Source organism: Acipenser ruthenus, chromosome 18 (assembly GCF_902713425.1).
Source record: "Acipenser ruthenus chromosome 18, fAciRut3.2 maternal haplotype, whole genome shotgun sequence".
NCBI classification, from domain to species: Eukaryota; Metazoa; Chordata; class Actinopteri; order Acipenseriformes; family Acipenseridae; genus Acipenser; species Acipenser ruthenus.
Genome location: NC_081206.1, coordinates 7114902 through 7141143, shown reverse-complemented (window position 1 = coordinate 7141143; position 26242 = coordinate 7114902). Strand labels below are relative to the sequence as shown.

General features: G+C 39.4%; 2 protein-coding genes across 3 annotated transcripts; both read left to right on the top strand.

The window, feature by feature from the left end:
• Nucleotides 1–42: 42 nt before the first annotated feature.
• LOC117963853 (transcription factor E2F1-like) lies at nucleotides 43–12784 on the top strand. Of its 2 annotated transcripts, XM_034905314.2 has the most exons (8): nucleotides 46–1794; nucleotides 2769–2859; nucleotides 3298–3517; nucleotides 3717–3869; nucleotides 4184–4298; nucleotides 4903–5128; nucleotides 8419–10876; nucleotides 11475–12784. In XM_034905314.2, exons 1-7 carry the CDS (start codon nucleotides 1555–1557, stop codon nucleotides 8661–8663), a joined length of 1290 nt encoding a protein of 429 aa, XP_034761205.2. In that variant the 5' UTR covers nucleotides 46–1554; the 3' UTR covers nucleotides 8664–10876; nucleotides 11475–12784. The 2 variants fall into 2 exon arrangements, with proteins under 2 accessions (XP_058847045.1, XP_034761205.2); XM_058991062.1 differs by lacking the exons at nucleotides 8419–10876; nucleotides 11475–12784 and adding an exon at nucleotides 7299–7359 and having other exon boundaries at nucleotides 43–1794.
• Nucleotides 11495–26242, top strand: LOC117428080 (N-formyl peptide receptor 3-like). Its single transcript, XM_058992162.1, has 2 exons — nucleotides 11495–12476; nucleotides 26064–26242. The coding sequence occupies exons 1-2, from the start codon at nucleotides 11495–11497 to the stop codon at nucleotides 26240–26242; spliced, it is 1161 nt and encodes a 386-aa protein (XP_058848145.1).

Genomic DNA, 26242 nt, shown 5'->3' with positions numbered 1-26242 from the left:
TCGCCAGAACGCCGCTTCTAACCTATGTCGTCAAGCTAGAAGGGACTCCCTCTGAGCCAATTGCAGTCCGGCACTGTGTCGTTTTTCCGTAAGGGTTCCTGCGGCTCCGCCAATCAGAATGAGCCAGGGGTCACATGTGCAAGTTTCGCGGCAAAAAAGATTTGGCGCGTAAACCCCTGCGCTTGCCGGATCAGCTGGTGCAGAACAACAGAAACAATAACAAAGCAGTAGAAGGGGCAAGGTGATCGTCTCAAAAACACAGAGGGCAGATGCGGAAGAAACCTTTATTTTCCATGGACAGGCTCTCGCCCAGGATAGCTCAGCCGTGGTTCTCTTTTGGCTTTTTCTGTACAATCTCCACTTGCTTCCTGGATTGAATGACTGATGACAAAGTGGATGCAGCAGATAACGATCGGGCGGATCATTGCGGTGTAAAGTCTGCTTGAATGTCCAGATCCTTTTTTTTAATCCATATATACTATAATATAAATATTAACCATTTAGGTAAACTATATGGTACTGTATGGTTGTAGGGATGCTTTTCACATAACTTTTTGGAGAGAGAAAAGAAAACAAAAAAAAATGACTGGGATAAATTAACAAAGAATCACCCTAAATCTGGGCGAAAAACTAGCTTTTGTGCACGCTGAGCAAAAAAATGTTAACTATACATTTTATATAGTTTACTAGTGGTCTAAATGTGGAGCCATAGTGAACCAGCACTAAGTAAAGCCAGGGGAGCTAACCTCAACAGTATGATTATAGAGCAACACGAAAACTACTCCGAGCAAGTCGGACTAGTTTGATCTCTCTGATGCATGTGCATTAACACGTTCGGAACTGCTTAAGCAAAAAGAGTGAATTGTGCATCAGAATTAAAGTAATATTTCCTGCTTATACAACTCGTAATTAATAACACAAAGTTCGATTTAGGCCAACGTAAACTGGTTTAGCTGATCGAGTGACACGTTTGTAATAGTATATTGTCTGAGCTCTGGGAATAATACACACACGAATGATTGTTATGGTACTAATATTCGAATCCCCAAATGACCTGAACTCCACGGCCTGGGAAAGTGAAACTGCACTTGCACAGCAGACAGCGCGGAGATCTAGATGCAGAAACATTAATTGCCGTTTACTGAACTTGCAGTACTTGAAATTATAGGAACTGCAAGAAATATAATATGCTACAGTCGGAAGGCATTTATAGTTAGCCGATTTGCTGTATTTTTGTAACTACAGTAACAATTTGTTATGATGTTTTAAAAGCAATTTTGCTTTTATTTGTTTTACATTATGCAATCAGATGTTCTGTGATGCAAGTTAAATGTATCTCTTAACCACAGCTTGGTCAGCTTTTATTTGTTTTTACGTTGTAATGCATCACGGGAAGGAGCTGTTTCCTAATTCATACTTTTAAAATACGCTTTATTTTTTTTGAAACCCCAAAGTTTTGTATCCTGTACAGATACAGAGATGCTCGACTTTTAACGAATAAACACAAAATAACAGCGACAGCTTTGCCTTGTTAAAAAGAGCCGCTGACGTGCCATGTCACAGCAGCTTGTATCCGGACAGACCTCGGAGGATCTTTTGGCTGATTTTGAGTCCATTTTAGAAGCTGGAGGTATCGAGTTGGACCAGCAACAGATCGTGATCATTTCGACACCCGGAAATGTGGATTTGCACCCCGCAACCTCCGGTACGGGCGGTGAAATGTTGCTGTTCGCCACTCCACAGGGCCCAAGACCTGGGGATGGAGGAAGGAGACCCACCTTGGGGAGGCCGCCGGTAAATTGCAGCCTTTTTAATATTTTTTTTTTACCCCCCTCGGGTCGTAGCAAGAGTAATGCTTGTTCAACACTTTTGTGTTCTACTACAGCAGATTCAGCACACATACAGTACATGTTGAGTTATTTACTGTATTAAATGGACAAAAAAAAAAAAAAACGAGTTGCACATTAAAGTTCAGTACAGTCACTGGAATACACACGTACTTTTTATTATTTTAGGTGTCAACTGCACTAAAAGGGACAGCAAGTAACCAATATGAATAACACTAAACACTTTTTTTTTTTTTACGTATTGGGGCATGGCAAGCAGGAGCTGAAGGTTACTTTATTGCCAATCCAGAATGAGCCTAAACTTTGAGATTTAAAAAACGGACTAATATCAACATGTAATTTGTTAAATGTCCACTAGGTGTCTTAAACGTTGTGTTTAAATACATTTCAAGAATCTGAGGAATTAGTTTGCACCCCAGGTGGTAATACCGGGCCATATACCCACAACTTTACTCACTGTTTCTGGTACGTACAGTACTGTCATTGAAGAGTTTATAAACCGTGTCTTCGGTTAAACAGTGACTGCAAAATGTGAAACTTGAAAACAAATGTGAAACTCTTCAAAACAGTTTAAAGAGGCTTTGTGAACTGCAAACCTGATCTCATTATTTAGAATGGGTGCAGTCCATAAAAAAAAAAAAAAAAACTCCATTAAATAGGCCTGTAGTATAATATGCCGCAACTTGTAGACAAAAGGTATTGTTATGGGTTTCCCCCCTATCTAAGCCAGGAGTATTTCACACATTACAACACCATGCTGAAATTTAGCATCTCATGCTTGCATATTTTGTGGGTGGCAATATAGCAACAAGTCAATGCCACTGCTGAGTATGTAGCAACATAATAATTATATTCACTGTAGTCTGAAGGTGAATGTTTTGTTAACCTGACCTGTTTGCTGATGTCCTGTGACTCTTGCAGGTAAAAAGGAAGCTGGACCTGGAGACTGACCACCAGTACGTGGCAGAAAATAGGCAGATTCCCCGAGGCAGGGGTCGGGTGGGAGAGGCAGGTATGCACTAAATAAAGCAACCTCATTTCAAAACTCTCAACAGTTTGTAGCACAGAACCAAGATAAGCCTGCAACAGAAAGTAACGCAACATTCCAGCTGCGTGTGGAACCCAAAATCAAGCCCGCCCCCCCTCCTTAGAATGCATACACATTTAACAGGAAATCCTGGAAAAGTATGTTTTTGCTTTAGTTAGTTTAAATCTGGTTACCTAGCTGTAAAGAGACAGCTACTTTACCCTAATGATCTGCTCTAATTGTCCTGCTTTCCCAACCTATCTAAATTTGGAAACCTGCCTTTAATCAGCCCTGAAGCAGTAGTTTACAAAACTGACGTCTGGGTTAAAGACATCCGTGCAGGTTTGGGTATGTTTCCAGATGAAAGCATGGGTTCCTGAGCCTGCTGTGCTGGTGTGTTACCCTGATGTTCTCCATCCCCAGGAATGAAGTCCCCCGGTGAGAAGTCCCGCTACGACACCTCCCTGAACCTGACCACCAAGCGCTTCCTGGAGCTGCTGGCCCAGTCCCCCGACGGCGTGGTCGACCTTAACCTGGCTTCGCAGGTGCTGGAGGTGCAGAAGAGGCGAATCTACGACATCACCAACGTGCTGGAGGGAATCCAGCTCATCACCAAGAAATCCAAGAACAACATTCAGTGGCTGTGAGTCTCGCCCGGCAACGAGCTGGTTCCCCAGTGTGGAGTCCCTGGCTCAAGCTCAATGGCACCTTTTAATACTATAAATCAGAGATCCCTGCTGGATTTCAGCGCCCTCATGTTCAATAAAAAAAAAGAAACACTCAACTTGACATTAAATAGCTGGAGGTTGTGAGTACAGTGTCTCTGTCTTTCTCTTTCTTAGGGGCAGTCGTCTGGATGGGGTGTCTGGTGCCCGGTACCAGGCGCTGGTGAAGGAGGTGAGTGATCTGGGAGAGACAGAGCAGAGACTGGACGAGCTTATCACAAAGTGTAACCTGCAGCTGAAACTGTTGACAGAGGACCCGCAGAACAAAAAATATCCTTCACTGAAAGAGCCGGTGTGCAAGCAGTATTGGGGCTAATATGTGTCTTGCTACATTCAATGTTAATCCAGAGTTAAAGATGTTAGCTTGAGTGGAACTAGTAGCAAAAATATAGTATTGTTTCATTTTCTCTTCAATTTAACAATCTACTTTAATTGGGGGGCTTAGTTGTGTCTAAAACTTCCGTTCCAGTGAGATGTTTGAACTGGAGAGAAAGCATAGAAACTAGCAATGTGGTGGAATGGATCCAGCTATCTGGAAACTAAACACTTTCGACTTTGCTGCCAGTCTCCTTAACCACGCGCACGTTAGCGTATGTGATGTGTCAGGACCTGAGGAACACAGTGGACCCCCCGGACCAGCTGCTGATGGTGGTGAAGGCCCCCCCTGGAACACAGATGCAGGTCTCGGACCCCAGTGAGGTAAGGCGGGGAGAAGCAGGGGTTCTGGAACCATTACCCAGTCTTTCCACTCTCCATATCGCATTGATCCCTAGTTTCACAGATCCAAATTAGAACTAATATTGGACTACCTAATAAGTCCAGGATTACTGTGTTTGTTTGAAAATGTGTGCCATTTGTTCCATACTGCAGGTCATTGTTTTGTGTTTCATTTATAATATTTTGGTGCCATCTACAGGAAGAAAGTTAGAATGACTCATTAAGTTACGTGAATGATCCGTTCTGCACCCCCCTAGTGGTCAGTATAGTATTATTACTGTACTGTATTTTGAAACTGTCAAGCTAACCCCTTCATTGCTTTGTCTTCAATAGCTCATTAACAAAGGTGTGTATTGTAAAGTAGTGTGTGATAAATTAGCATTAATAGAGGTTTGCTAGAAAGGTTCTGTCTGTTTTAATATTGTTTCAGTTGTAAGTATACACCCATAACACAGACAAACATTTCAGACAGACATTCGTTTGGGTGTTAGTAAATCTATATATAATATAGATTTTTACTATTCTGATTAAAGCAACCTAAAATAAACAACAAACACAAAAACACAAGTGCTCTTTGTATTTCAAGGGGATGCAGATTTCTCTGAAAAGCCCCCATGGCCCTATCGATGTGTTCCTGTGCCCAGAGGATGGGGTAGGAGTCTGCAGTCCTGTGACTGGCAACAGCCCTTCCAAAGCAGCCAATCAGGATCTATTACTGCATGCCGTAACCCCAGTAACCACCACAGAGTCTCCGCCCTGCAGCTCCTCCCAGGAAGTGTCATTGGCTCCCCTGTTAATTCCGAGCGGACAAGGTGAGTCTGAAGTGTTGGACATTTCATCAGATCTGCAGACTGGAGTCATGGGGTGTAAACAGAACATTTACCCATGCTGTAAAGTTTCCTCTGGTTTCTGTAGCATACAAAACTAAAGTACAACAAAGCGTACAGTAGCCAGTCTTTTCATTTTCATTTAAAGTAGGAGGCTAGAAATCCTAAGTAGAAGGCAGGGGGGCATGGGGGTCTTCCCCCAGCGCGGGTGCAGGGGGGCATGGGGGTCCTCCCCCAGCGCGGGTGCAGGGGGGCATGGGGGTCCTCCTCCAGCGCGGGTGCAGGAGGGCATGGGGGTCCTCCCCCAGCGTGGGTGCAGGGGGGCATGGGAGTCCTCCCCCAGCGTGGGTGCAGGGGGGCATGGGGGTCCTCCTCCAGCGCAGGTGCAGGGGGGCATGGGGGTCCTCCTCCAGCGTGGGTGCAGGGGGGCATGGGGTAGTAAATTTGAATACAGAAAAGGTAAGTGTGACAGGATTGACAGAGGTTTGAGACTCAGAGACAGTATAAAGTTAAAAAATAAAGCTTTTTAATAAACAAAAATACAAAATAAACAGACACAAGGGCCAAACAAAAAGGTTTCAAACACAAAATAAACACAAAACAAAACTTACAAATAATGTTTCCAGGCTGGGCGTTGCCTTCACTGGTTTTCAAAACTTACAAAACAGCACACACAGACAAACAGTTACTTCCTCTCCTTCTTGAACTCTTCCCCAACTGGGAGGCTGAGGCCTCCTTTTATGCCAGGTGGCTGGGTCCTTAATTGCATGATTAATTAACTGATTGCTCCCACCTGACACAATCAATCTGGGCAGGGAGGAGAATTTAACTCCTTCCCTGCCAGTATTTCTAAGGGCAGAGCCCTGCTCTGCCACAGTAAGCCATAAGCTGTCTTTTTTGTTTTCTATTTTTTCATGTATTCCATGTTTTCTTTTGCATTTTATACAAACAAAAAACAAGACCAGTTTTAAGTTTGTAAAAATATTCATGGAACCAACCAGTCCTTACGTTTATTTTGAGTCTTCCAAGATTCTGAGTATACATACTTTCCCATGTCGTAGTTTCTCATTAACTACCGAGTCAGAGAACGCACAAGTGCATAAATAAATAAATAAATCATTTTGAGAACTGCAATTTCGAACGCTGTTGATTTTACAGTTTTCATTAATGCGATTTCTACAGTAAGTTGTAATTTTTTCTTTCATTTAATATTTTTTCAATTCTGTTAACTGTTGCTTTGATTAAAATAGGTACCAATAAATAATGTATTGGCATTTACTTAAACAACGTAGTTTGAAAGTAAAAGTCCAGTACATAAATATCAAATAATAGGTATATGAAATGGAAAAACATGGACATTACTATCAAATTGAAAAGAGTAATGTTGAAATGGAAAATCACTTTGGTCCACAAATTACATTTATATACACAAGTGGTTCTGGGTATTTCTTACTCGGTTTATTAATACAGATTAGTATGAACCGACACACCACTTCCTTAGGAGATTAGCATGAGCTACTGTAGGAAATCCAGCTGGTGCTCGCAGTCTGCCGCCAAATACTGCAATACACAGAGTACTAGCTTTAATTTATATTAGATATGAAACAAAAACACATTGGAAATGTGAAAAAACACCAGGTTATCAAAAGTGCAAAGCCATTTGAAGTGGAGCTATCAAAAACACAAGCCAAGTTTCAAGAAACCATTGGGGCAATCTCAGCACAAAGCAAATAGGCACAACTGTAAAACCGATGGGGGCCGGTTCCAAGCCCGGATTATTCAATGTGCTGTAGGTGCGCTTGCACAGGACCCTCTGCTCAAAGAATCACTGATAATGAAAAAAAAAAAAAAAAAACACAATACGCATTCAAGCACCTTTCCATTTGTCCCTCGGGGGCTGCCACCATAGTTTAGTTACGCACAAGAAAATAAAAACGAAGGCACTTAAACAGTAGATCAATGTTCTTACATTTTGTATACTGTGTATCTATGTTTGCAGCATGCCTTTTTTTTTTTTGATGGCCAGTAGACAGTGGCACACCAGCGCGTCTATACCCAAGCGTCAATTCCCTTTTTCCTGGGTAAAGTACTTTCTAGCATTACATTTAGTATGAAAATACCCTCCCTCCCCCACTGTTGCTCTTGCCTAATATAGAAAGAAAATATGGCTGTTTTGGGAGGACATGGAAAGTGTGACATCACCAGAAGAGGAGGAAGAAGAAGAGATTTATACTGTACACAAGTCTGAACATACATTTCCATTTGACTTGAACTTCTTAAAAAGGGAATTTAGAGAGTCTTCTCAAATAAAGAACCTTTGTCTTTAATCAATGTTAGTACCGTGTCTATTTACACAGATAGATAATCACAGTATGTGTGTATGCGGATTTGTATGTGCGTGTGCATGTGTGGGGGTGTGCTTTTTTTTATCTGTATCTACACCTTGTGTGTAAGCAGTCAATACTAGACCACAGTTTTACAGCAACTGATTACACAGCAAAAGATCTGAGAGATACATCTTGTACCTCATATAGTGATATTTTTCATTTAATAGACTGAATCAGCAAAACAAAGCACATCAAAATAAAATAATCAACAGTCATATTAATTAATTGTGCAATGCAAATATCGTTTCCTGAATGAATTACATATGCTAGGTTTCAGATCGATCTAAGTCACTGCATAAAACATTTTACAATGCTATAACATATACTCCCTGTATTTCAGAGTAAAAAAGATGGTCTTGCATAGAAAACACAGGTCATAACTCTGCTGTACGGTTACTGACTCAGGCATATGATTGTACAGTTCACCCTTCATCACCAACATCGCTTGTAAGCTCGAAACTGATTGGTCAATCGCTATTCATGGTGTCCATGGAAACATAACTCCGGAAACAAAATGAGAAGGTGTAGTGGCAGTGTAGTTGCAGGAGTGTTGATCTTAATGTCTAGAAACTCCAAAAAAGAGAAGATTCAATATCACGGGTGAATACAGCGAGTCTTAAAGCTTTGCGGCACAGCTAGTGTCTGTGTTCAGTATCGCTGACTTCACAATGTGCATTCCTCTATGATCAACGTTACTGACGTTGTAGCAGATGAAGTAGCTAGTGCAATGCAACTTCCTATTAAGTATCTTGTGGGTACTGGGAGGTATCTGATGGATAGATCTTGCTGCACACTGATAAAGGCAATGTTGATCTGCTTAAGTTTTGCCTGAGTTACTTTTTCTGTGTTTTTTTTTTAAACCATCACTTATTTTCAATTTCCCTACAGAGCCTCTGCTGACAGATGCTTTATCTCCACTGAGGGGGCTACCTGACTTTGGTAACCTTTCACCTCTGATGTCTTCCGGTTACCAGCTGGATAGGAACTCTGAGGATTTCTCACTCCCATTGGATTCCTTTATCAACCTTTCCCCACCCCAAAATCATGACTATCATTTTGGATTGGAGGAGGGGGAGGGTGTGAGTGAACTGTTTGACTGTGACTTTGGAGACTTGACCCCTTTGGATTTTTGAAAGATGTACAGGAGGGGGAGGGGTAATGTAATGAGTCTGGTCACAGTAATGATGCTTATCTTGTTCTCATTTGTTTCTTGCTTATCACTTCAAAGCCATGGCGGTTCCCAGCTCACTTCTACTTGGTACGCCATTTGTCTGATTGGATGCCGAGTAAATACAGACGTCTAGTCCCTTGTTGGGTAACTTGAAACTGGGCCAATCATAAACTCTGAAGTTGTAATGATTCTTGCCTTTTTCACAAAGTGGTCTGAGTGATCTATCCTGGCACTTAAACTCTTGATGAAAATTTTGGAGGTTGGTTTCCAACACTACCAAAGTAGTCAGGTGGTTTTGACTGCAAGTTCTTTGCAAAACCAATTTCCATTCTTCTAATAAAAGACTTCAATGGAACCGCCAGTATGCATGATTAACAAGCAAGCAGTTCAGATGCATCTGAACCAATTTCAGGCGCTTCACAATTAAAAGTCAAGCTTTAATGTTAAAGATTACGTTGATTCAAATGTCATTTTAATGTGTGTGGTTTTTTTTATATAAAAGACTCCCTGTCTGTGATTATCATTTTCCTCGCTTGAGCTTGTCTGGAGAATCCGAAGTGGCGTGACACATTCCATTTAAATCACATGACAATGTGACCTTTCCACTCTGCCAGCCCGGCCCACTCCCTATATCTATACATGTAGAGCAGGTGGGGCTGGCAGAGTGGAAATGTTACACGATTTGAAGAGAATGAGGAAGGCAGGCATTTAGGATTCTCCAGGCCAGGTAAAAGCAGATTCAGAGAAAAAATAGAACTTCACAAAGGAGCAACAGAACCTAGAAGCATTCAGAATTATTGCAAACCCTGCTAATAATGACATCTCTTGCTGCATGCTCTTCACTGTCTGACCAAGGCAGTCTAGTGTCTTAGGATGTTATTAAAGGAGCTGTGTGTTTTGACAGTACTATATGTTTGGAAGGCAAATAACTTCTATTAACTACAGTCCAAGCTCATTCCAAAAAGACACAATGTACTGTCTTGTAGTAATAGTAACTGAAATCCTGTTGCACCTTCTCATTTTAGAGAATGCTGAAGATCATGAAGTCTATCTTAATTATCTAAAACAGAGCCACCTTTTAAACTTTGAATCCTATCTCAGACTTCCCGCATGTTCAGAGCCCTGCGAGAGGGGAACTGCAGCAGGATCAATAGTTACAGGGCTGTAGCATTCGGATCACTAAATGGGTCCCGAATGCAAAGCTAAAAACTGGAACTGGAAAGCATAGTAAGTGGCCAATTAAAGAGCCCTTGTTTCTAAGAAGAAAGAACAAAAGACCTGGGAATAGCTTTTATACTTTTTTAATTTTGTAATAGCTGAGTTTCTTGCCAAGATTCAACCTTTTAGTTTCTAATTGGTCGGACTTAATTTAAATATTATGGTTCCACAGAGGTTTTTGTAAGGCACTTTTTTGTACTGTGTGATGTAAATTTGTTTTTTAATTTGTTGGTGTATATTGTTTTAGTTATTTAATCTTAGGCATGTTGATCTGATGATAGAGTTGCTTTATTTTCATGTACAGAATTTGAAATGTTTTTTTACAGCTGGGTTTATACATTGTCATTTTTTGTTTGCTTATTGAAAGAATAACTTAAGGCTGTTGTGTCCTTGAAAATACAGCAATGTTCCTATGGAGTTTTTTTTCTTTTATTGTTTGACAGCCATGGGATAATGCTCCCATCTAAATAGGTGCGGTTGATCAGTTTTGTAAAATTGAGTGGGAAGAATCATGTTATGCATTTGTGGAAGTCAGATTTTGACAATCCAAAAAAAATAAAAAAATAGATTTGAGTAATATTAATATGAAACCTTCCGATTCATTGCTAACACAATACAAACCGATTTCCTCTTTAGTGAACTCAACGAGGGCTACATCAGTTCTAGTCAGCCCAATCTCCCTGTAGACTGGCAAGGAACTGGACCCTCTTGGTAACCAGGTGTATTTTCTAAGTAAACTTGCTCAGTGATGTCATGGGAAATCATGCTGAACGGCTCTTTTGGTCTTCTAGAGATTTCTAATGCAGACACTTCCTGCTCCAGTGTGGTTTGCAGTCCTGACCTTAAAGGCTCTTACTAAAGCAAGTTAAGAATTTCTTCTAACTGAAGGTTCAGAAGGGACACAACCAGCAAGTTGGATCAGTCCACTGTTGACCATCAGTCTGCACTTGAAAAGCTGTAAGTTGGACAAGATTTTAAGTTCATCATTTTGTAGTGTGCTGTAAATTTGGAAATGCATATTAAAAAGTTGTAAAACTTACCTAATCACCTAGAGGAAGAGCTTATTTACTATTAAAAAAAAAAAAAAAACTTTTTTCTTCAATGTAATGCTTTGTGGCGTCGCATCCAGTATCCTAGGCAATCAATTGTGTTTTTTTATTTAAACTTTTTTTTATGCTAATCATCTGATTGTATCTTTTCTCTTTTAATATGCATTTATTTTTGGAACACAATCTGGAATGCTTTCATTGTAATATGCAATGGTTAAGAAAACACAAGCCTGTAGAGCAGTGTATACTGAATCTGTCAAAATACAGTACAGTTCATGAAGACCATTTGGAGTGATATTAAGTGGGGTGAAAATTAATTGTATAAATGTTACATTTCCTTGATATTCAGCGGAGTGTGATATTAACCAACGTGATATTATCAGGAGCTTGTTCCCATCGACTCCCGTTATATTGCCGTCGGGACATTTCAATCTGATTTCGATAAGCGGGGTGTGGTATTAACCAGAGTGATATTCAGCAGATTTCTTCTGCTTGTTTGAGAACAGGGGCTGACACTGGGAAGAAAATGACTGTGACTGGGGAGCCTCCGAAACAAAGCATTGGGAATCCTGAAGAGGTGGTGCACTACTTAAACCTGCTCCTCTGCAGCCTCATCTTCATCGTTGGGATTACCGGGAATGGGATTGTCATCTGGTTTACCGGTTTCCGGTTGAAGAAGACCGAATTCAACATGTGGTTTCTCAACCTGGCACTGGCAGACTTCTTCTTCATCCTCTGGCTGCCTCTTCGAATGGTCAGTCTCTTCCTGCGCCACTGGCCCTTTGGTTTGGTGCTTTGCAAAGGGTATTACTTCCTTTCCACTGTCAACATGTACACCAGCGCCTTCATCCTGATGGCCGTCAGTATTGATCGCTGCATCGCAACGGTCTACCCGCTGTGGCATCGTAACCACCGACCAAAGCGACTCGCTCAAAAGGTTAGTCAGTGCCTGTGGGTCCTGACCTTCGCCATGAGTCTGCCTTTGGCTTTTTATTCAACACTTAAAGAAACCAAAAAGAACGTTTTGATCTGCTCTGTGGATATATACGTTGCCAGCAATGTCTCGGACACACAAAACAGCACTTCTCAGAGGGGACGACAAATGCTGGCCAATGTTTTAGAGGTCTTCCTGCCCATTTTCATTTGTGGCTTTTTAATTCCCCTCGGAGTCATCACCTTCTCCTACTCAGTCATTGCTTACAGGATGAAAACTCGGCGGCTCCGCTTCAATAACCTCTACAGATTGCTTGCAGCAGCCGTGCTCTCCTTCTTCATCACCTGGATGCCTTCTCGCATTCTTGGGATAGTCCAAGTGATTGCCATTTACTCCCTAAGAAAGGAAGTGCTCCAACATTTACAACTGTACCTCCCTCTGGCCTCGAGCATTGGCTACATAAACGGCTGTATCAACCCCATCCTGTACGTGCTCCTCAGAAAGGAGTTCAAGGACAAGCTGTGGGCTCTGAAGGAATCCATGCTCAAAAGATTGCGGGGGATAAAGGACTCCAGTAATGTGAACTCTACTGAAAGGGAGCTTAGCCTCAGCCATACCTGTCCCCCTTCTAACCATCTGCATACTGTGAGCTTGCAAGGAAATAGAACTGTGAATATAGGCTCAGATATTAACAACAGTAACCAGGCTTAAAATATTGTTATAACATACTTAAGATTGCTTATAACGAGCGCTTATGCAATAGTTATTGCTTCTGAGTGTGTTTATGAAGGAATGTTTTTTGTTTAATGTGTGACACTTTCCTCCAAATTGTTACTGGCACTTTTTCTTGAAACAACAAAAAATATATATTTAAACAACCAATTCCTGTTTGGAGTTTGGTTATTACTATGCAATTGCACATGTGGTGAAATCAGGAAAACACATTCAAAATACCCAGTAACACATTTGTAACATGTTTAGCAACTTTCTGAAATTTCATTTAATTCCACAAGTTAAACCACACATCGTCGATTTGCACAGAGCCAAATGCTTCAGCAACAGTCAAACTTCCAGGAGCATCTACACATAACCCTAATTTGAGTCTTAAATCACAATTCTAATCATTACTTTTAACTTACCCCGAACATCAAAGTCACTATTAGATTGCAATCCCAAACTTTAAGTAGCAGTCATATGACTCAACCACTGAGCTGTGGAAACTTAGTTCTCGTCGTTTGCCGAAGTGAGCAAAAGATCATAACAGATTATTTAGAGATTGCGCTATTTCTGCTGTGTTATCAGATACAACAGCAGCAGAAAAAACATTTGTTAATTCTGCATACAAGGTTGTTTCTCTGTTTTGTAACATTAACATACAGGTTCCTTCTTCCAAAAACTGCTGTAAATGCTTTGAAAGTACAGTGTAAGTTGCGTAGTGCATTTTAAACAACAGCTCGGTAAGGATATGAAATATCTCACTGACGTATTCTTGTTTAGAGTCACTGGGTATATCCTTTTTCGGTTTCGGTCATTACATGCTGGGAACAGAATTAAAAAGCCCTCCTGCTGCCTTTATAAAGTTGCCAAACATGCCTTCTCTCCAAGTACAGAGTGTAAACATTAATCTGCCCCCCCTGCAGCACTTTTCCACCCCAGTGGATGTAAGAAATACTACATTCATATTTCTTACTGATGTATGCCTTGCAGCCAGCAAGGGAGTGTTACAGAGGGGCAGGTTCATAGTTACACTCTGGTGTACCAGCTGTGCCTAGAGAAAAGATGCGTTTGAGAGCTCTGTTGAGGCCAGGGAGGTGCTTCAGATTGTAAAACAAATGAATAGGATGTGACAACCGAAACAGAAAATTATATACAGAGTGAATCTAAGCAAGAAGAGGAATACATTCGTTAAGAAAACTATGTAGTTCAGCTCCTAGTACAGTTTTTGCACATCATTTTGTGCTTTCACTTGGTTCATTGCTCATCAGTGCATGTCTTTTCCACAGCATTGCGGTGTCATACTGGCACTAAAACCACACTGTTCTTGAGATGGTTGTGGTCGTGTTTTAAGAAAGTCACATTATACCACATGAGAGATACTACTTCAAAATGATGATGACTATGTATCCTTGTCCTTTTAATATGGTTTAAACAGCCTGCTAGATTTCTTTTCATAAGACCAGATTCATCTTGTTGGAGTGTCATTTGCTGTGCAGGTGTTGCTGATAGGAATAACAGCAAAGTCATTCAGGATCACGTTTCTTTAAATGATTTGGTTCTTCATCACAACAATTTGATGGCTAGGATTCCAAATGCTGAAGAGGTCATGAGGTGACCAGCAGGTGTCTCTTATAGGGTGTGTACATTGTGCTTCACAGATTAGTGACATGCATCATATGCATTACTAACTATGAGGGCCGGTATTGCAGCAGTGAGGGAGGTACAGTTCAAATGAAGGATTTCACATGCTGATAGAACTGCACTCCTGGTGTGGCCTGGCTTTAAGTTTTGACAGGTTAAGATACTTCTTTTGTGATCTTGCAAAATATACTGAGGCAAGCTGTACATTTGAACAAAGAGACCGACAGCTTTGAGCCATTTCTCTTATAAAACAAGCTCTTCTATCGATTTATTTAACTGGATCGCAGGTAAAGAGTGTTGGTCTATATTAAGAGCAAGAGAATCCAAGTGTTTAAGTTCATAAATGAATCAAGTTCACTGTGTCCAGGCTTTCACAGTCTTAAGGCTCACACTTGTTTTTATTCTGTTTTTTCTGTGAATATACAATACCATAGTTATACCACACCTCTCTATTTTAAGGTATTTTAAATAAATTCCAGAAAGTTGTGCCATGCCCAGCTAGGCCCCAATTTTCCAACAGCACTGCAGACAAAAAATAAACCTGACCAATCAATACTGCTGATTTCATTGGTGTTTCCAGTGCTTTAGCTTACAGCCGAGTTGAAAAGGCTGACTTCTACTGTGTTATTATGTAATGGTAGGTGGTGTTCAGTCACCTATTACTTCTCTCCTAGTGATAGTGTGGTGTTAAGCTTCTGATGCTGATGAACATAACGGCTCTCAATAAAGCTCAGGGAATTCCGTCCACAGTTTCAAAACTCTTAGTGCAGGCGCTGAAAACGAGTCAATTAGTTTGTCGTCCAGACTTCTTGGTTACAAATTGCTTGTAAACTGAAGAAGTCGTTCAGAGTTGACTTGTTATTGAACGATGGTTAAAGTTTTAATTAAGGTGTGATTTCAGGAGAAGCTGGGTGGTTAACGAGCTCTATAAAATCAAGTGAGGGGGAAACTGACCATAAAGACAACATCTACTAAAACCAATAACAACAATATAACAGGAGCTGTCAGGGAAGAGTAGTGTTGTAGTAATACAACTCTGGCCACCAGAGAGCAGTCTTGAAACATCTTTTAGCAAATTTCCAATCTGATTTTGTGTACGTTGAAGAACCTAAAAGGCTATCCAATAGTTAATGATCAAAGAACACAATGATGTGGTTTTCTCCATACACAATTGCATTGTGGATGCCAGTCTTGTACAGGGAGGGTTCACAATAACATGGTCTCAGTGTGTCCTATTATTATTTATTTATTAGCAGGCACCCTTATCCAGGGCGACTTACAATTGTTACAAGATATCACGTTATTTTTACATACAATTACATTATTTTTTTACGTACAATTACCCATTTATACAGTTGGGTTTTTATTGGAGAAATCTGGTAAAGTACCTTGCGCAAGGGTACAGCAGCAGTGTCCCCCCACCTGGGATTGAACCCACGACCCTCTGGTCAAGAGTCCAGAGCCCTAACCACTACTCCCCAATGCATCCTATATTTAGCGATGTGGATTCAGTGATGTGCCAAAGCTACTGTGTACTACTGACAACTGGATCCCATATCCAACACTAAACTCTTAAAGAGTTTTGTGATCTGCACATTGACTTAATTAATCAAAATAGAGCCCAGTAGAATGCTTAATCAGTCTAATTTGGTGGTTTTGATTTTGAAATGACAGTATTTCTGAACAGATTTACTATGGGGTGTAAAATGTCCCGACTATAAGCTCCAAGTAAAGAAAATTAAGAATTTGAAAAGAATATATATAAAACACAATTGAAAAAAATTCTCTTTCCTGTCCCGACACAAATCACCTCTTTCTCGTTGTCTTCAACGTCTTGAGAAAGACTTCTAGTCGAAATGTTTGTCTTTTCAGTTGACAAAAGTTTGTTTCAGTAGTTCTATATGTTGAGTGTTTTATTGCTCTGGATGAACTACTTACTTTGAGGCCACCATGTCGCCTGCCAGAAACCTCACACCTGAAACCCTCCAGTAGGCTAAGTAGAAGTGAAAGCACACAGGGCCGCTGCAGAGCGTATGAAGTGGTGTCACTGGCCTCCTTCCGTGTGAGTAACCATGGCAGAGAGCCCAGTAAGTAAACACACCCTGTGCTGTAACTGCTAGTACCAAGCTCCCTGGCTGTGTGACATTGCTGTTTTCGTTCCAATATTTGCGATTGCTAAGGTAAACAGTTTGCCTTCTCCACCTCGTCCTGTGGCAATGTTATAAAAGTTTGCAGAGGGTTAGTGCTGAATTATCCCCTTGAGGAAACTCCATTCAGCTGTGCAGCACAGCAGGTCAAAGTCTTTGGTGCAATCAGATACTGCATCGTGCCTTTCACGTTGCAGTGTGAGTGTGCAGGTGTTTTCTTTGTTCATGAAAAGTGTCTGTTGTATATAATGTAACTCATATATTGTTCTGATCTCCATGTTAAAGTAACAGGTGTTTTTTTTTAACCAAACATACTGATGGGCCCGATAATTCTTTGATACTCTGCAAAGCTTGCAGCCCCAGTTTTTCTAAAACAAATACAAAATATGAATGTTTTAAAAACAGAAATAAATAACTTGTCTGCTATCTAATGTACTAATATAAACAGTTTGTAATAATACAGTACATATTCCATTGGAGCAAATGCTTAGTGAATCTTACCATAGTGCACTAGTCCTATACTGACTTCAAATCCATCTTATGTCTGAACTTAAGTGGACAGGTTGTCCAATAAACTTACTAACTAGTGGAGGACTAAGCAAGCTGCAGCTTTAAAACCAATTAGACTCCAAGCATAAGCGGTGGTTGTTAATCAATATACGTATGCTGCAACCACACACTATACTCTTTACTTCAGTACCTTTTTGTGTAGCATATCTTGTGACGATGCAGTCGATCATCAATAAAGCTAATGTTGCATTTGAACACATTCTGGAATGCGGCAACTGTGGTTGCCCTCTAGTGGCCACAAATAACTATTTAGTCCAGCTCATTCCTTACGGTCCGCCTATGCTGTATAACCTGCTGCCAGTAACAGTACAGACCAGCACCCTGTTCGAAATCTAAGCTAAGGGTGGCACTGGCATTTAGATGAGCAGAACCGCTTGTGCTGTTTGGTTTTACCATCGAGTAATAGGTAGTATATTGCGTTAGTAACAGCACATCAACAGCGAAATACTAACTGTACAAATCACGTGAGACTTTCGGAGGGTTAAAGCCAAAAGCAAAACCAACACAATTATTGTACTGACGTGCCACAACCTAATTGTGTCGGGTCACCAGAATTATGTTGTGCACCCAGCATTTAAATCAATGATTGTTTGCGCGTAAAAGTGACGACATATTCGTTTTCTGTTTGGTCATCCTACAACGGTGTTGTTTTTATCACTAACTTGATTTTGTTTCTTGTTTGGGTGCTATTTGATTTTTATTTTCTAGCTTTGGAATCACTTCTTGATATGACACTGTTTATAATGTATGAATAATGTACGCTATACACATAGAGCACATATGGATTATATATAAATTAGTTGATATTGCGTTCTTATAATGCAGAACAATAAGAATCTTCGAGTGACTCACAAAAAAGCCAACTGTGGAGCAATGTCTCACTGATGCCACCCAGGGGCGCTGTTTACTTCTTTTATTTCCCGATGTAGGCAAGAACGTCGCATCACCGCGCCTCAATCTAAATGGGGCGCGAGGAGTTTGTTCAGTAAATAATATATACTGTACCGCATTCTTCTCTTATCTTTTCATTCCTGTTGTACGTGTCAAAACACTCCAGGCAAAGTAAATTATAGCTTTGTGTGTGTAAGTACTGCACGTTGTTACAATGTTAACTTCTGCTTTGCATAGCATAATAGAAAAATATATTAAACCCATCAAACAATAAAAACAGTATATTTTTTTTAAAGTGATTTCATTTGTTGATTCATTTTACGCAGTTTTATTTTCTGAACCGGTGTACACCCATACTTTTCTTTATTAACTTTATATTTTTGCTTGAACTGTTTATATACAGCGATGCCCAAAAGTTTAGCATCACCTATAATTTTAGAATTGAGACATCATTTAAAATAAATAAATTAAATTAAATTAAATTAAATAAATAAATAAATAAATAAATAAATAAATAAATAAATAAACGACATGGACATAATTTAGATATTTTATTTAACATCATGTCATCAAATAAATTGCAATATTATATTGCAAAAGTCTACCGCAAGCCATAATAGTAGTACCGTATTTCATTTTAGATTTCAAAATTTCAAATTTATCAATTTTTTGTCAGTTTTTCGGAAAGTATAAAACGGTGTGTGATTCAATGTGTTAACGTAACATTACTCCGCAGGTTTCGTTCGACTTTATGAAGCAATATTAGTTCAGGCTGATGCAAAGCTTGGCATAGCTGTAGGATATATATATATATATATATATATATATATATATATATATATATATATATATATATATATATATATACGTATTAGAAAAGCGTTTCATATATATACAGTAAAATAAATACACGAATAAAGCGTAACCCCATTGCAGTAGCATTTTCAAATGAGGTTAAATATATTTTAAAGTTATGTTCTTGTTGTTGTTTTGTGAGCTATTGGATATCTATATATTCTAAATGACCATAATACCTCGATCCTTTTGAAAAAGAACAAATCATTTACATCAAGCGCTTATGCATCTGCTAATAGAATTACAATAAAAATAGCTCGCATTCTATTATCATGATTTAAAAATATTGTGAATCAACTTTTATCTTCGCCAACAATTCGTTTGATAGTTTCTATTGTCATTGCTAGCGTGCTGTGTGCGGTTTATCTCAACAGGGTTGAGATCAATATTCGTTTTGGTTGGATTAAATATATAATGCAAAACAATTAATTACATTTGGTTTAGTAGTAAAATGTCATAATCTAATTGATTTGCCTTAATCAAAGTTTATTAGGCCTATAGCTGTTTTATTTATTATTTTTTATTTTTTTATTTATTTTTTCTCAGAGTCGCAACTTAAAACACATTCAGAGTTCCAAATTAGTTTCACAATAAAGGGACTTTTTTTAAAATGTAAACATTTGTTAGCATTTTTTTCGCCTAAATAAATGCAAAATTTATTAAATAAATAATTTAGCATATATATATATATATATATATATATATATATATATATATATGTATATATATATATATATATATATATATATACACACACATATATATATATATATACACACATATATATATATATATATATATATATATATATATATACATATATATATATGGCAATTATATACAGGATTGTTTTATAAAGCAAAAGAATAACTATACAAAAACATTTTAAATTACTTGCATAACCTTTATCATGTTAATAAAACGAAAAATATTAACTATTCACTTACCGCTATAACCGTTGTTTGTAATAATAATAATAATAATAATAATAATAATAATAATAATAATAATAATAATAGACTAGGTAGAAGACATCGTTTAAGGATGCTCCCTTATTAGGATTGGTGGTGTTTCTTAATGTCATACGCCACAGATTATAAACACGTTTCAATTGTTTTACACTCTTTAGACGTACAAGACACAATAAAAGTATTCCCAAAGTAAACACTGTAGTGTAAAGCCTACAATACTGAAAAGTGTTTATAATCCGTATGGTAAGATTTGTTTCATTTAAACAACTCTTACTGCTTTCTTTATTAGAGGTCTTCGCGATATGTTTTTACATTGTCTTATGAGTCGCACCGCAGATGCGCGCTTTCCAGTGGTGTGTTGTGTTTTTTTTTTTTGTTGTTTTTTTGCTCAGGAACAAGGCCCATTTAAAAAGTATTGCAGTAAAACATTAGAACACGTGTCACGATATATCATTAGACCTACAGAAGGCATCATTAAAAGTACCATAGACAAACCATAGGCCAAATAGTTTGGATTTGTTTTTCCTGGCAAGGACGGTTAGTATGCTCTGCATTGTGATTTCGACATGAATACATTGGCCACAGAAACACCAAGCAATTGCATGTACTTTAAGGTGTTTTCCGGGTGTTTATTGGCTGAGATTTTGATCAACACTTCAAATCATATTGATAAAACTAAAAAGGGACTTGGATGCAGCCTCTATTAGCTTTAAAGTGACTGTGCATTGTCTTAAATAGTGTAATAGCTTTTTAGATTACATGAATCAAGTGTCTGTCTCAGTCTATAATACCAACCATTCTGAGAGCTATGTCGTTTTTCAATTTTTAATCAAAGGACCCCCCCCCCCCCCCATTTATTATTCAAAAGGCCCAAATTGCAAGCAATATAATATGTGTGATAGATATCTATATACATCCCACCATCCAGTGCTTTAAATGTAAGCTCTTAACAATTACTGGTGGCATCATCAGCACTTTTATCCTGCCTAATTAACAACATGATGTTCCAGTTTAGTTTTTTACATATGTCTACTTCGTTCCTGCAGTGTATTTAATCTGAGTTTCTGGGAAGCATGGCTTCTTTTGCGCTGTACTGTTTTGTAGCCTTCAGAACTTGATCCCTCATTCAGGAATTCACAGAGAAAGAAAGGTGACATGTTTGATCTTCAATACAATACAGATAGTGGCTGTAAACAATCGATTGCTGTGCGTTTGATCAGTGACAACCCTTTTGCTGATCCTTATAGGAGTTCTCCCCGGCTCTTGAAAGGTAACTTATAAAAGTCTACTGGTGCCTTGGCTGGTCTGTTACAAGTTTGAATTCTAACGTGCCAGGGAGGGTTCAAAGCCCAACGCGCCTACACCAACATTTAGATAGTCTTCCCCTCTGCTCAGACACAAACACAGAAGTTATTTAAAAGTACGATGTGTACATTTCATGAATCAAAGTAATCACAAGGGCCTTGCTGGGTGGATGGAGTGGCCATTGTGTGAGCGACAGGGTTTGGGGTCAGAAGGAGTCCAGAGAAAGCAGTGAGGGGCTCTTCAGAGCTGTTTGTGCAAGCTGAAAAGTTAAAGACTGTGCTAACTTTGGGCCAGTGAAGGTGGCTGTCAAGGACAGGTCATTGTTAAGACATGTTACTCACCAGTGCTTACAATGATTGAACACTTGGTTATAGTTCTGTCATGGTTAGACAATCTTCTTATCCAAGTCAATGGCCAGAATACCTTGTCTATAAACATTAAGTAACACTACAATGACGATGATTCAACTGTCATTCCATATAGCGTTAAATATGTGGGTCCTCTTCACACAGCATTATCTGTTTGATTTGTTTGATTTGTAAATACTAAAAAGAAATGAAATAAAGTTTTGACTAGAATTATTTTTGTAAAACATGTTTCATATACCAAATGACTCATACCTACATCCATAAAAAGAAACAGCCTATTTTTTAAGAATAAATGAGGATGGATATTACTTTAAAGAGAGTCTATTCTTGTGTTTCAAAAGGCTCTTGAACACAGGACAAAACACTGAATGGCCGTGATCCACACCATTACAATACAATCAAGACTTGAATAATTGGGACTAACTAGTAAATATTAACCAACGAGAGAAACACAATAGCAAGTAAACTTAAAGACAGGACATAAACAAACATAAGAAAAGAACAATAGCAGACAGATGCATTGGGGGGGGGGGGAGTGTTTATTGACTTAAAAAATATGGACCTCTAACATGAAGACTATCATCGGTCTTCTTTTTTCTTTCTTCCTTCCTTACAGGAGGCCAGTGTGGATGACACTGAATGAAGGTCGTTTGCAGTATGTTTGATGGATTCAGTGTGTCTCTCAGACAGTGTGGAGCGCTGCCAAGGAATCAAAGTCCCAAGTTTCCCAATCCTGTGACAACACCAAAAACACAGCCCCTGGGCCGAGCTACGGTGTTCAGGGACGCGCTGTTATTTATGGCCCATGCGTGTCTTTTTATCAGGGTTAAAGGTTAGAGAAATTGTCCCGTTTCAGCTGATGCTGGCAACAGTTCTTGCATAACCCCCTAATGATGCAAGTCTGGCTAAACAAAGATCAGAGGCACTAAACTGTGTTTCAAACGCCTTGATTGTATTAGGGATTAACAGTATTGCAGCCCAGCAAGAGAGAGAGAAAAATGATGGAGCCTGGCCTCAGCAGGGCACTGTAGGGTGATGTTATCTAAGCTTTGCCATGGAGCCAAAAACCTGGGATGGGGAGGTGTGTGTGAGTATGGTGCATTTCGTATGGTAAGCCTCTGTAACCCATTAAAAAAAAGGGGGGTTGTAATTCACAGTTCTGGATCGTAATTCAACTATGAATTACCAGCTGACAGCAGTGGAATGCACAGAGAAAACACTCCTGCTGCCTGTTTTGTTGGGCCAGCTTTAATACTAAAAGAAAAAAGAAAACAACTGTGCATTTGCTCTTTTTTGTCACAGGCTTGGTAGGTTCAAAAGTGCCCCCATTGTCTTTATTGTAATCAGGACCTACCTCCAGGTGACAATTGAGGCACCATTGGTACTGCATGTCAAAATACCTGCATGAAACTGTAGTACCATTCTACCATCCTTTATTACAGAACCACTGCCTTTGTAAGCCCTCTGTATGGGCCTGCAACTGGTGTGTCAAGCAGTGAGTCCAATGTGACTTTTTATAGCTTTCTTATCTAAGGGAACAGGTGTTGCTAAACAAGGTGGGTTTCACACAATCACCTCAACGTGGATGACAGGTTTTTTTTTAATTCCCTCAGTATATAGTACAGTGTTTATTGAAATAAAGACATGGAATGAACCATCATGCATGTCAAAGATAATATCGTCATGTTTGTACATTTGAAATCAGCTGCTTACCGGCTGTTGACATGAATCTGAAGAGTTATAATGCCAAGGTCTGCAGGTGGGAATAAAGTGAGTGCTGTGTAAGCATGCTAGCTGTAAAAGGAACAAGGCATAGTTTATTCCTCGCAGAGAAAGTGGAAAGAACATCCAGTTAGCTGGCAAAGTTCACTTGTATCATAGAAGCAAGAATGAGCAGGGTTTGCTAGTAAAGTAATCCCGTGCGGACTCTCCCTGGATTGGTGGGTGACTTATTAGAAATACAGGGCAATTAACGTTCCCAAGGCCAGCAGGGAAATATTTCTGCATTATTAAGCAATTACACAATATGGACCTTAGTCTGAGAGAGAGTTCCATCAGCCCACAGGGCTACCAGAAACCAAGAACCTGCACAGGACAGAATGGTTCCTCCTGCTCGCTGCTCCTCCACACTGGGTCCAAGAAAATACATATTTTCAATTCTTTTTGTAGTTGGATGCTGCAATTACAAGGCTTATAGTTCTTATGTTCCCTGTCGGCTATACAAGGTGATTATTAAAAAGTCACTTGGTCAACATAGCACTGCCGCTGGGACAAAATTGTTCAAACATGTTAAAATGCTGCATTATCCTCTACCACGATGATCAAAGACTTCTGGAGTTCCTATTAAGTGGCAATTCAGGCAAATAGGACCCAGCTACAGGCTTCTCTTTGATCGGGAGTTGAAGACACTGAAAAGGTTTTCTAGTAAAAAAAAATTGGCCAAAGAAATGCCATTGTTTTGTTTTCTGCACCTGAAATGATCAAATACCTTTCTGGAGCGCTACACTTTTTTGTGAGCATTGCTATATGACCGATGATGAGCATGCTGAATAATGCACCTGTATTTACCAGAGGTGATCGCTATTATCAATCAGCATTAGTCACTGCTGGGGTACAATAAACTGTGCTGCTTTGTTTAGATTGGGCTCTGTATTGATCAATACATTTACATGGGATCTACCGTTTTTTGTTCAGTGTCATTAATTAATTGTAATTCATTGTTTTTAATTGTTAATACTAAAAGTGAGCCCCTAAACCTTATGTACCCTAATTAATAAATCAAAGTCTTTTGCAAAAGCAGTGAGCTTAATTAATTAGTTGAAACAAGCTTTTAAAAAAGCAGTGAGTTTATTTATTTATTTATTTTTTAAATGAGACCAAATCTTGCCAAAATTGTACGTGTTAAGTACTTTTGCACAAGCTATCCCACTCTTTTATAAATAGTAAAAACTTGAAGAATGAGGGGAAGAAACAGACTCTACACATTCTGGCAGCAAACAGACTGGGGTCAAGGGCATTTTCATTAGTCCTTATCTGATCCTGCCCTGTGATTTATCACCCAGTCCCAATCATTAGAGCCAATTGCTGTTTTATAGGTCTCTAACTTAGCACTGAGAGCTGCTTTACCAACAGTCAAGTGCGATGTCATTCGCGTTACAGTAATGTACAGCTAATAGGCCTGGGCTCTGCTCTGAATTCTGTCATAGCTGAGGATTGTAATCTTTCTCAGCGATAGAGTGTACCCACCATCAGATGTTCAGAAAAATGTGTTATACAGTAAGTAGGATGCACTTGTAATTGCAGCTGGTGTTTAGAAGATGCTTGACACAAGGTGATGCTGGTTTAGAATGCACACAAAAACCATTGAAGTAGTTCCTTTATTTACTAACTTGTAGTAATTATCTATGGAAATTGTTGTGGAAATGTAATGTAAGAAGTGTACTGCCATTAAGTGCATTGCTTCCAGTCAGGCAGGGCTGTGGCTATGAACATGAACAGAATCAAAGAATCAATATACAGCTCTGACTCAAATGTAAAATCAATAGGATCAAATTTAAAGCATCAGAATTGTAATGCAAATACAAACACCACTAGGAGTTGTATTAATGGCCCAAGTGAGATCTTCAAAGTGTCATTCTCAGGACTGACACAGTACTGGCTTCATTCAGAGTGCCCTGTGGTAAGTGCTCAGACTGGCTCGATGAGACCAGAGGGAAAGCTATTCTGAGCGCATGACAGCTGATTTAACTGGCTGCGTTTCTCAACCAGACTCAAGTACCATCAGACACAATGTCAGCTTTGGACCCTGGTCCTGTTTTATGTCATATTGGATTCTTTTAAGAAGGGAGAGGCTCTAAAACTAACAAACAGGCACAACAGTGAGCAGACGAATGCACATTACAGCACAACACCATTGTGTTCCTAGGTGTTGGGCTTGCTACATTCTTCCACAGTTAGGTCTCTGTGCAGCCTGTCTTATCAGAGAGCAGACCTTGTTTTAGCTTTAGTAGCACAAAGCTTACCACTGTATCACTCCATGAGCCACACAGGCACGATACTGCTAGTATCTACAGCAGCAGGTTATATAAAGCTCAATAATAACTCAGCTACTAAAGAGACATTTGAAACAGCATCCCCTTCTCTTTTAATTGTGATATTGTTATCACCAGATTTTTAACCAATAAGGTTCAGGTGCGTGTGCTCCTTATAAATGTTTACCAAGGTAAATCTGCACAGTACTTTTGCAGTTATCCCATGCTTTTCCATAGCTATGCTGTGCATAAAGCTTAGTATACAATGAAGGCTTAACCATGCCTTTCTGGGCTTTACAATGCTTACCTATACTTCACCATGCTTTTAATATGTTTTATTACACTTTCCCACTTTCCCATGCTTTTACTAAGGGATAAGATAACACTATAGGCAGACTTTTATTAAACTAGTAAGAAACTACTGAGAACAATGACTGAACTTCTGCAAGTTGATTATTGCTGATTTTATAGCATTCGTTTTTTTGTATTCCTCTGAAAATTGGCTGTTGTACTTTTGTCTATTTAGAGGAAAGCTACTCCTAAAAGTGATAACTCGCATGTATACTAGCTGCAGTCATTCACCTAAATCGTACCCTATCCCCACTTTTCCTGTTTTTTTTCCCCCGGTACAACTATTTCTGTTTGTTTGTTTGTTTCCGTTCCAGTCAGTCCAATCCCATTCCTAGCTCTCAGTGACTCCATCCTTCCCGGAATAGCGCTCCCCAGACTGGAACAGCAATCTCTGCCAGGGCAGGGGGAGCTGGGGCTCTTCATGGTGTATATGGACAATGTCAGCAACACCACGACTGAAAGCCCCCAACAGATGCTGCTCATTTCTTCCTAA

Bases quoted from the DNA above. Each gene is read 5' to 3' on its own strand.
- LOC117963853 (XM_034905314.2), top strand. From the start codon at position 1,555: ATGTCACAGCAGCTTGTATCCGGACAGACCTCGGAGGATCTTTTGGCT. The intron at 3,870-4,183 runs ATATCCTTCACT...AACCACGCGCAC, and splicing joins GAGGACCCGCAGAACAAAAA to GTTAGCGTATGTGATGTGTC. The intron at 4,299-4,902 runs GTAAGGCGGGGA...TTGTATTTCAAG, and splicing joins AGGTCTCGGACCCCAGTGAG to GGGATGCAGATTTCTCTGAA.
- LOC117428080 (XM_058992162.1), top strand. From the start codon at position 11,495: ATGACTGTGACTGGGGAGCCTCCGAAACAAAGCATTGGGAATCCTGAA. The intron at 12,477-26,063 runs GTAATGTGAACT...TTTCCGTTCCAG, and splicing joins GCGGGGGATAAAGGACTCCA to TCAGTCCAATCCCATTCCTA.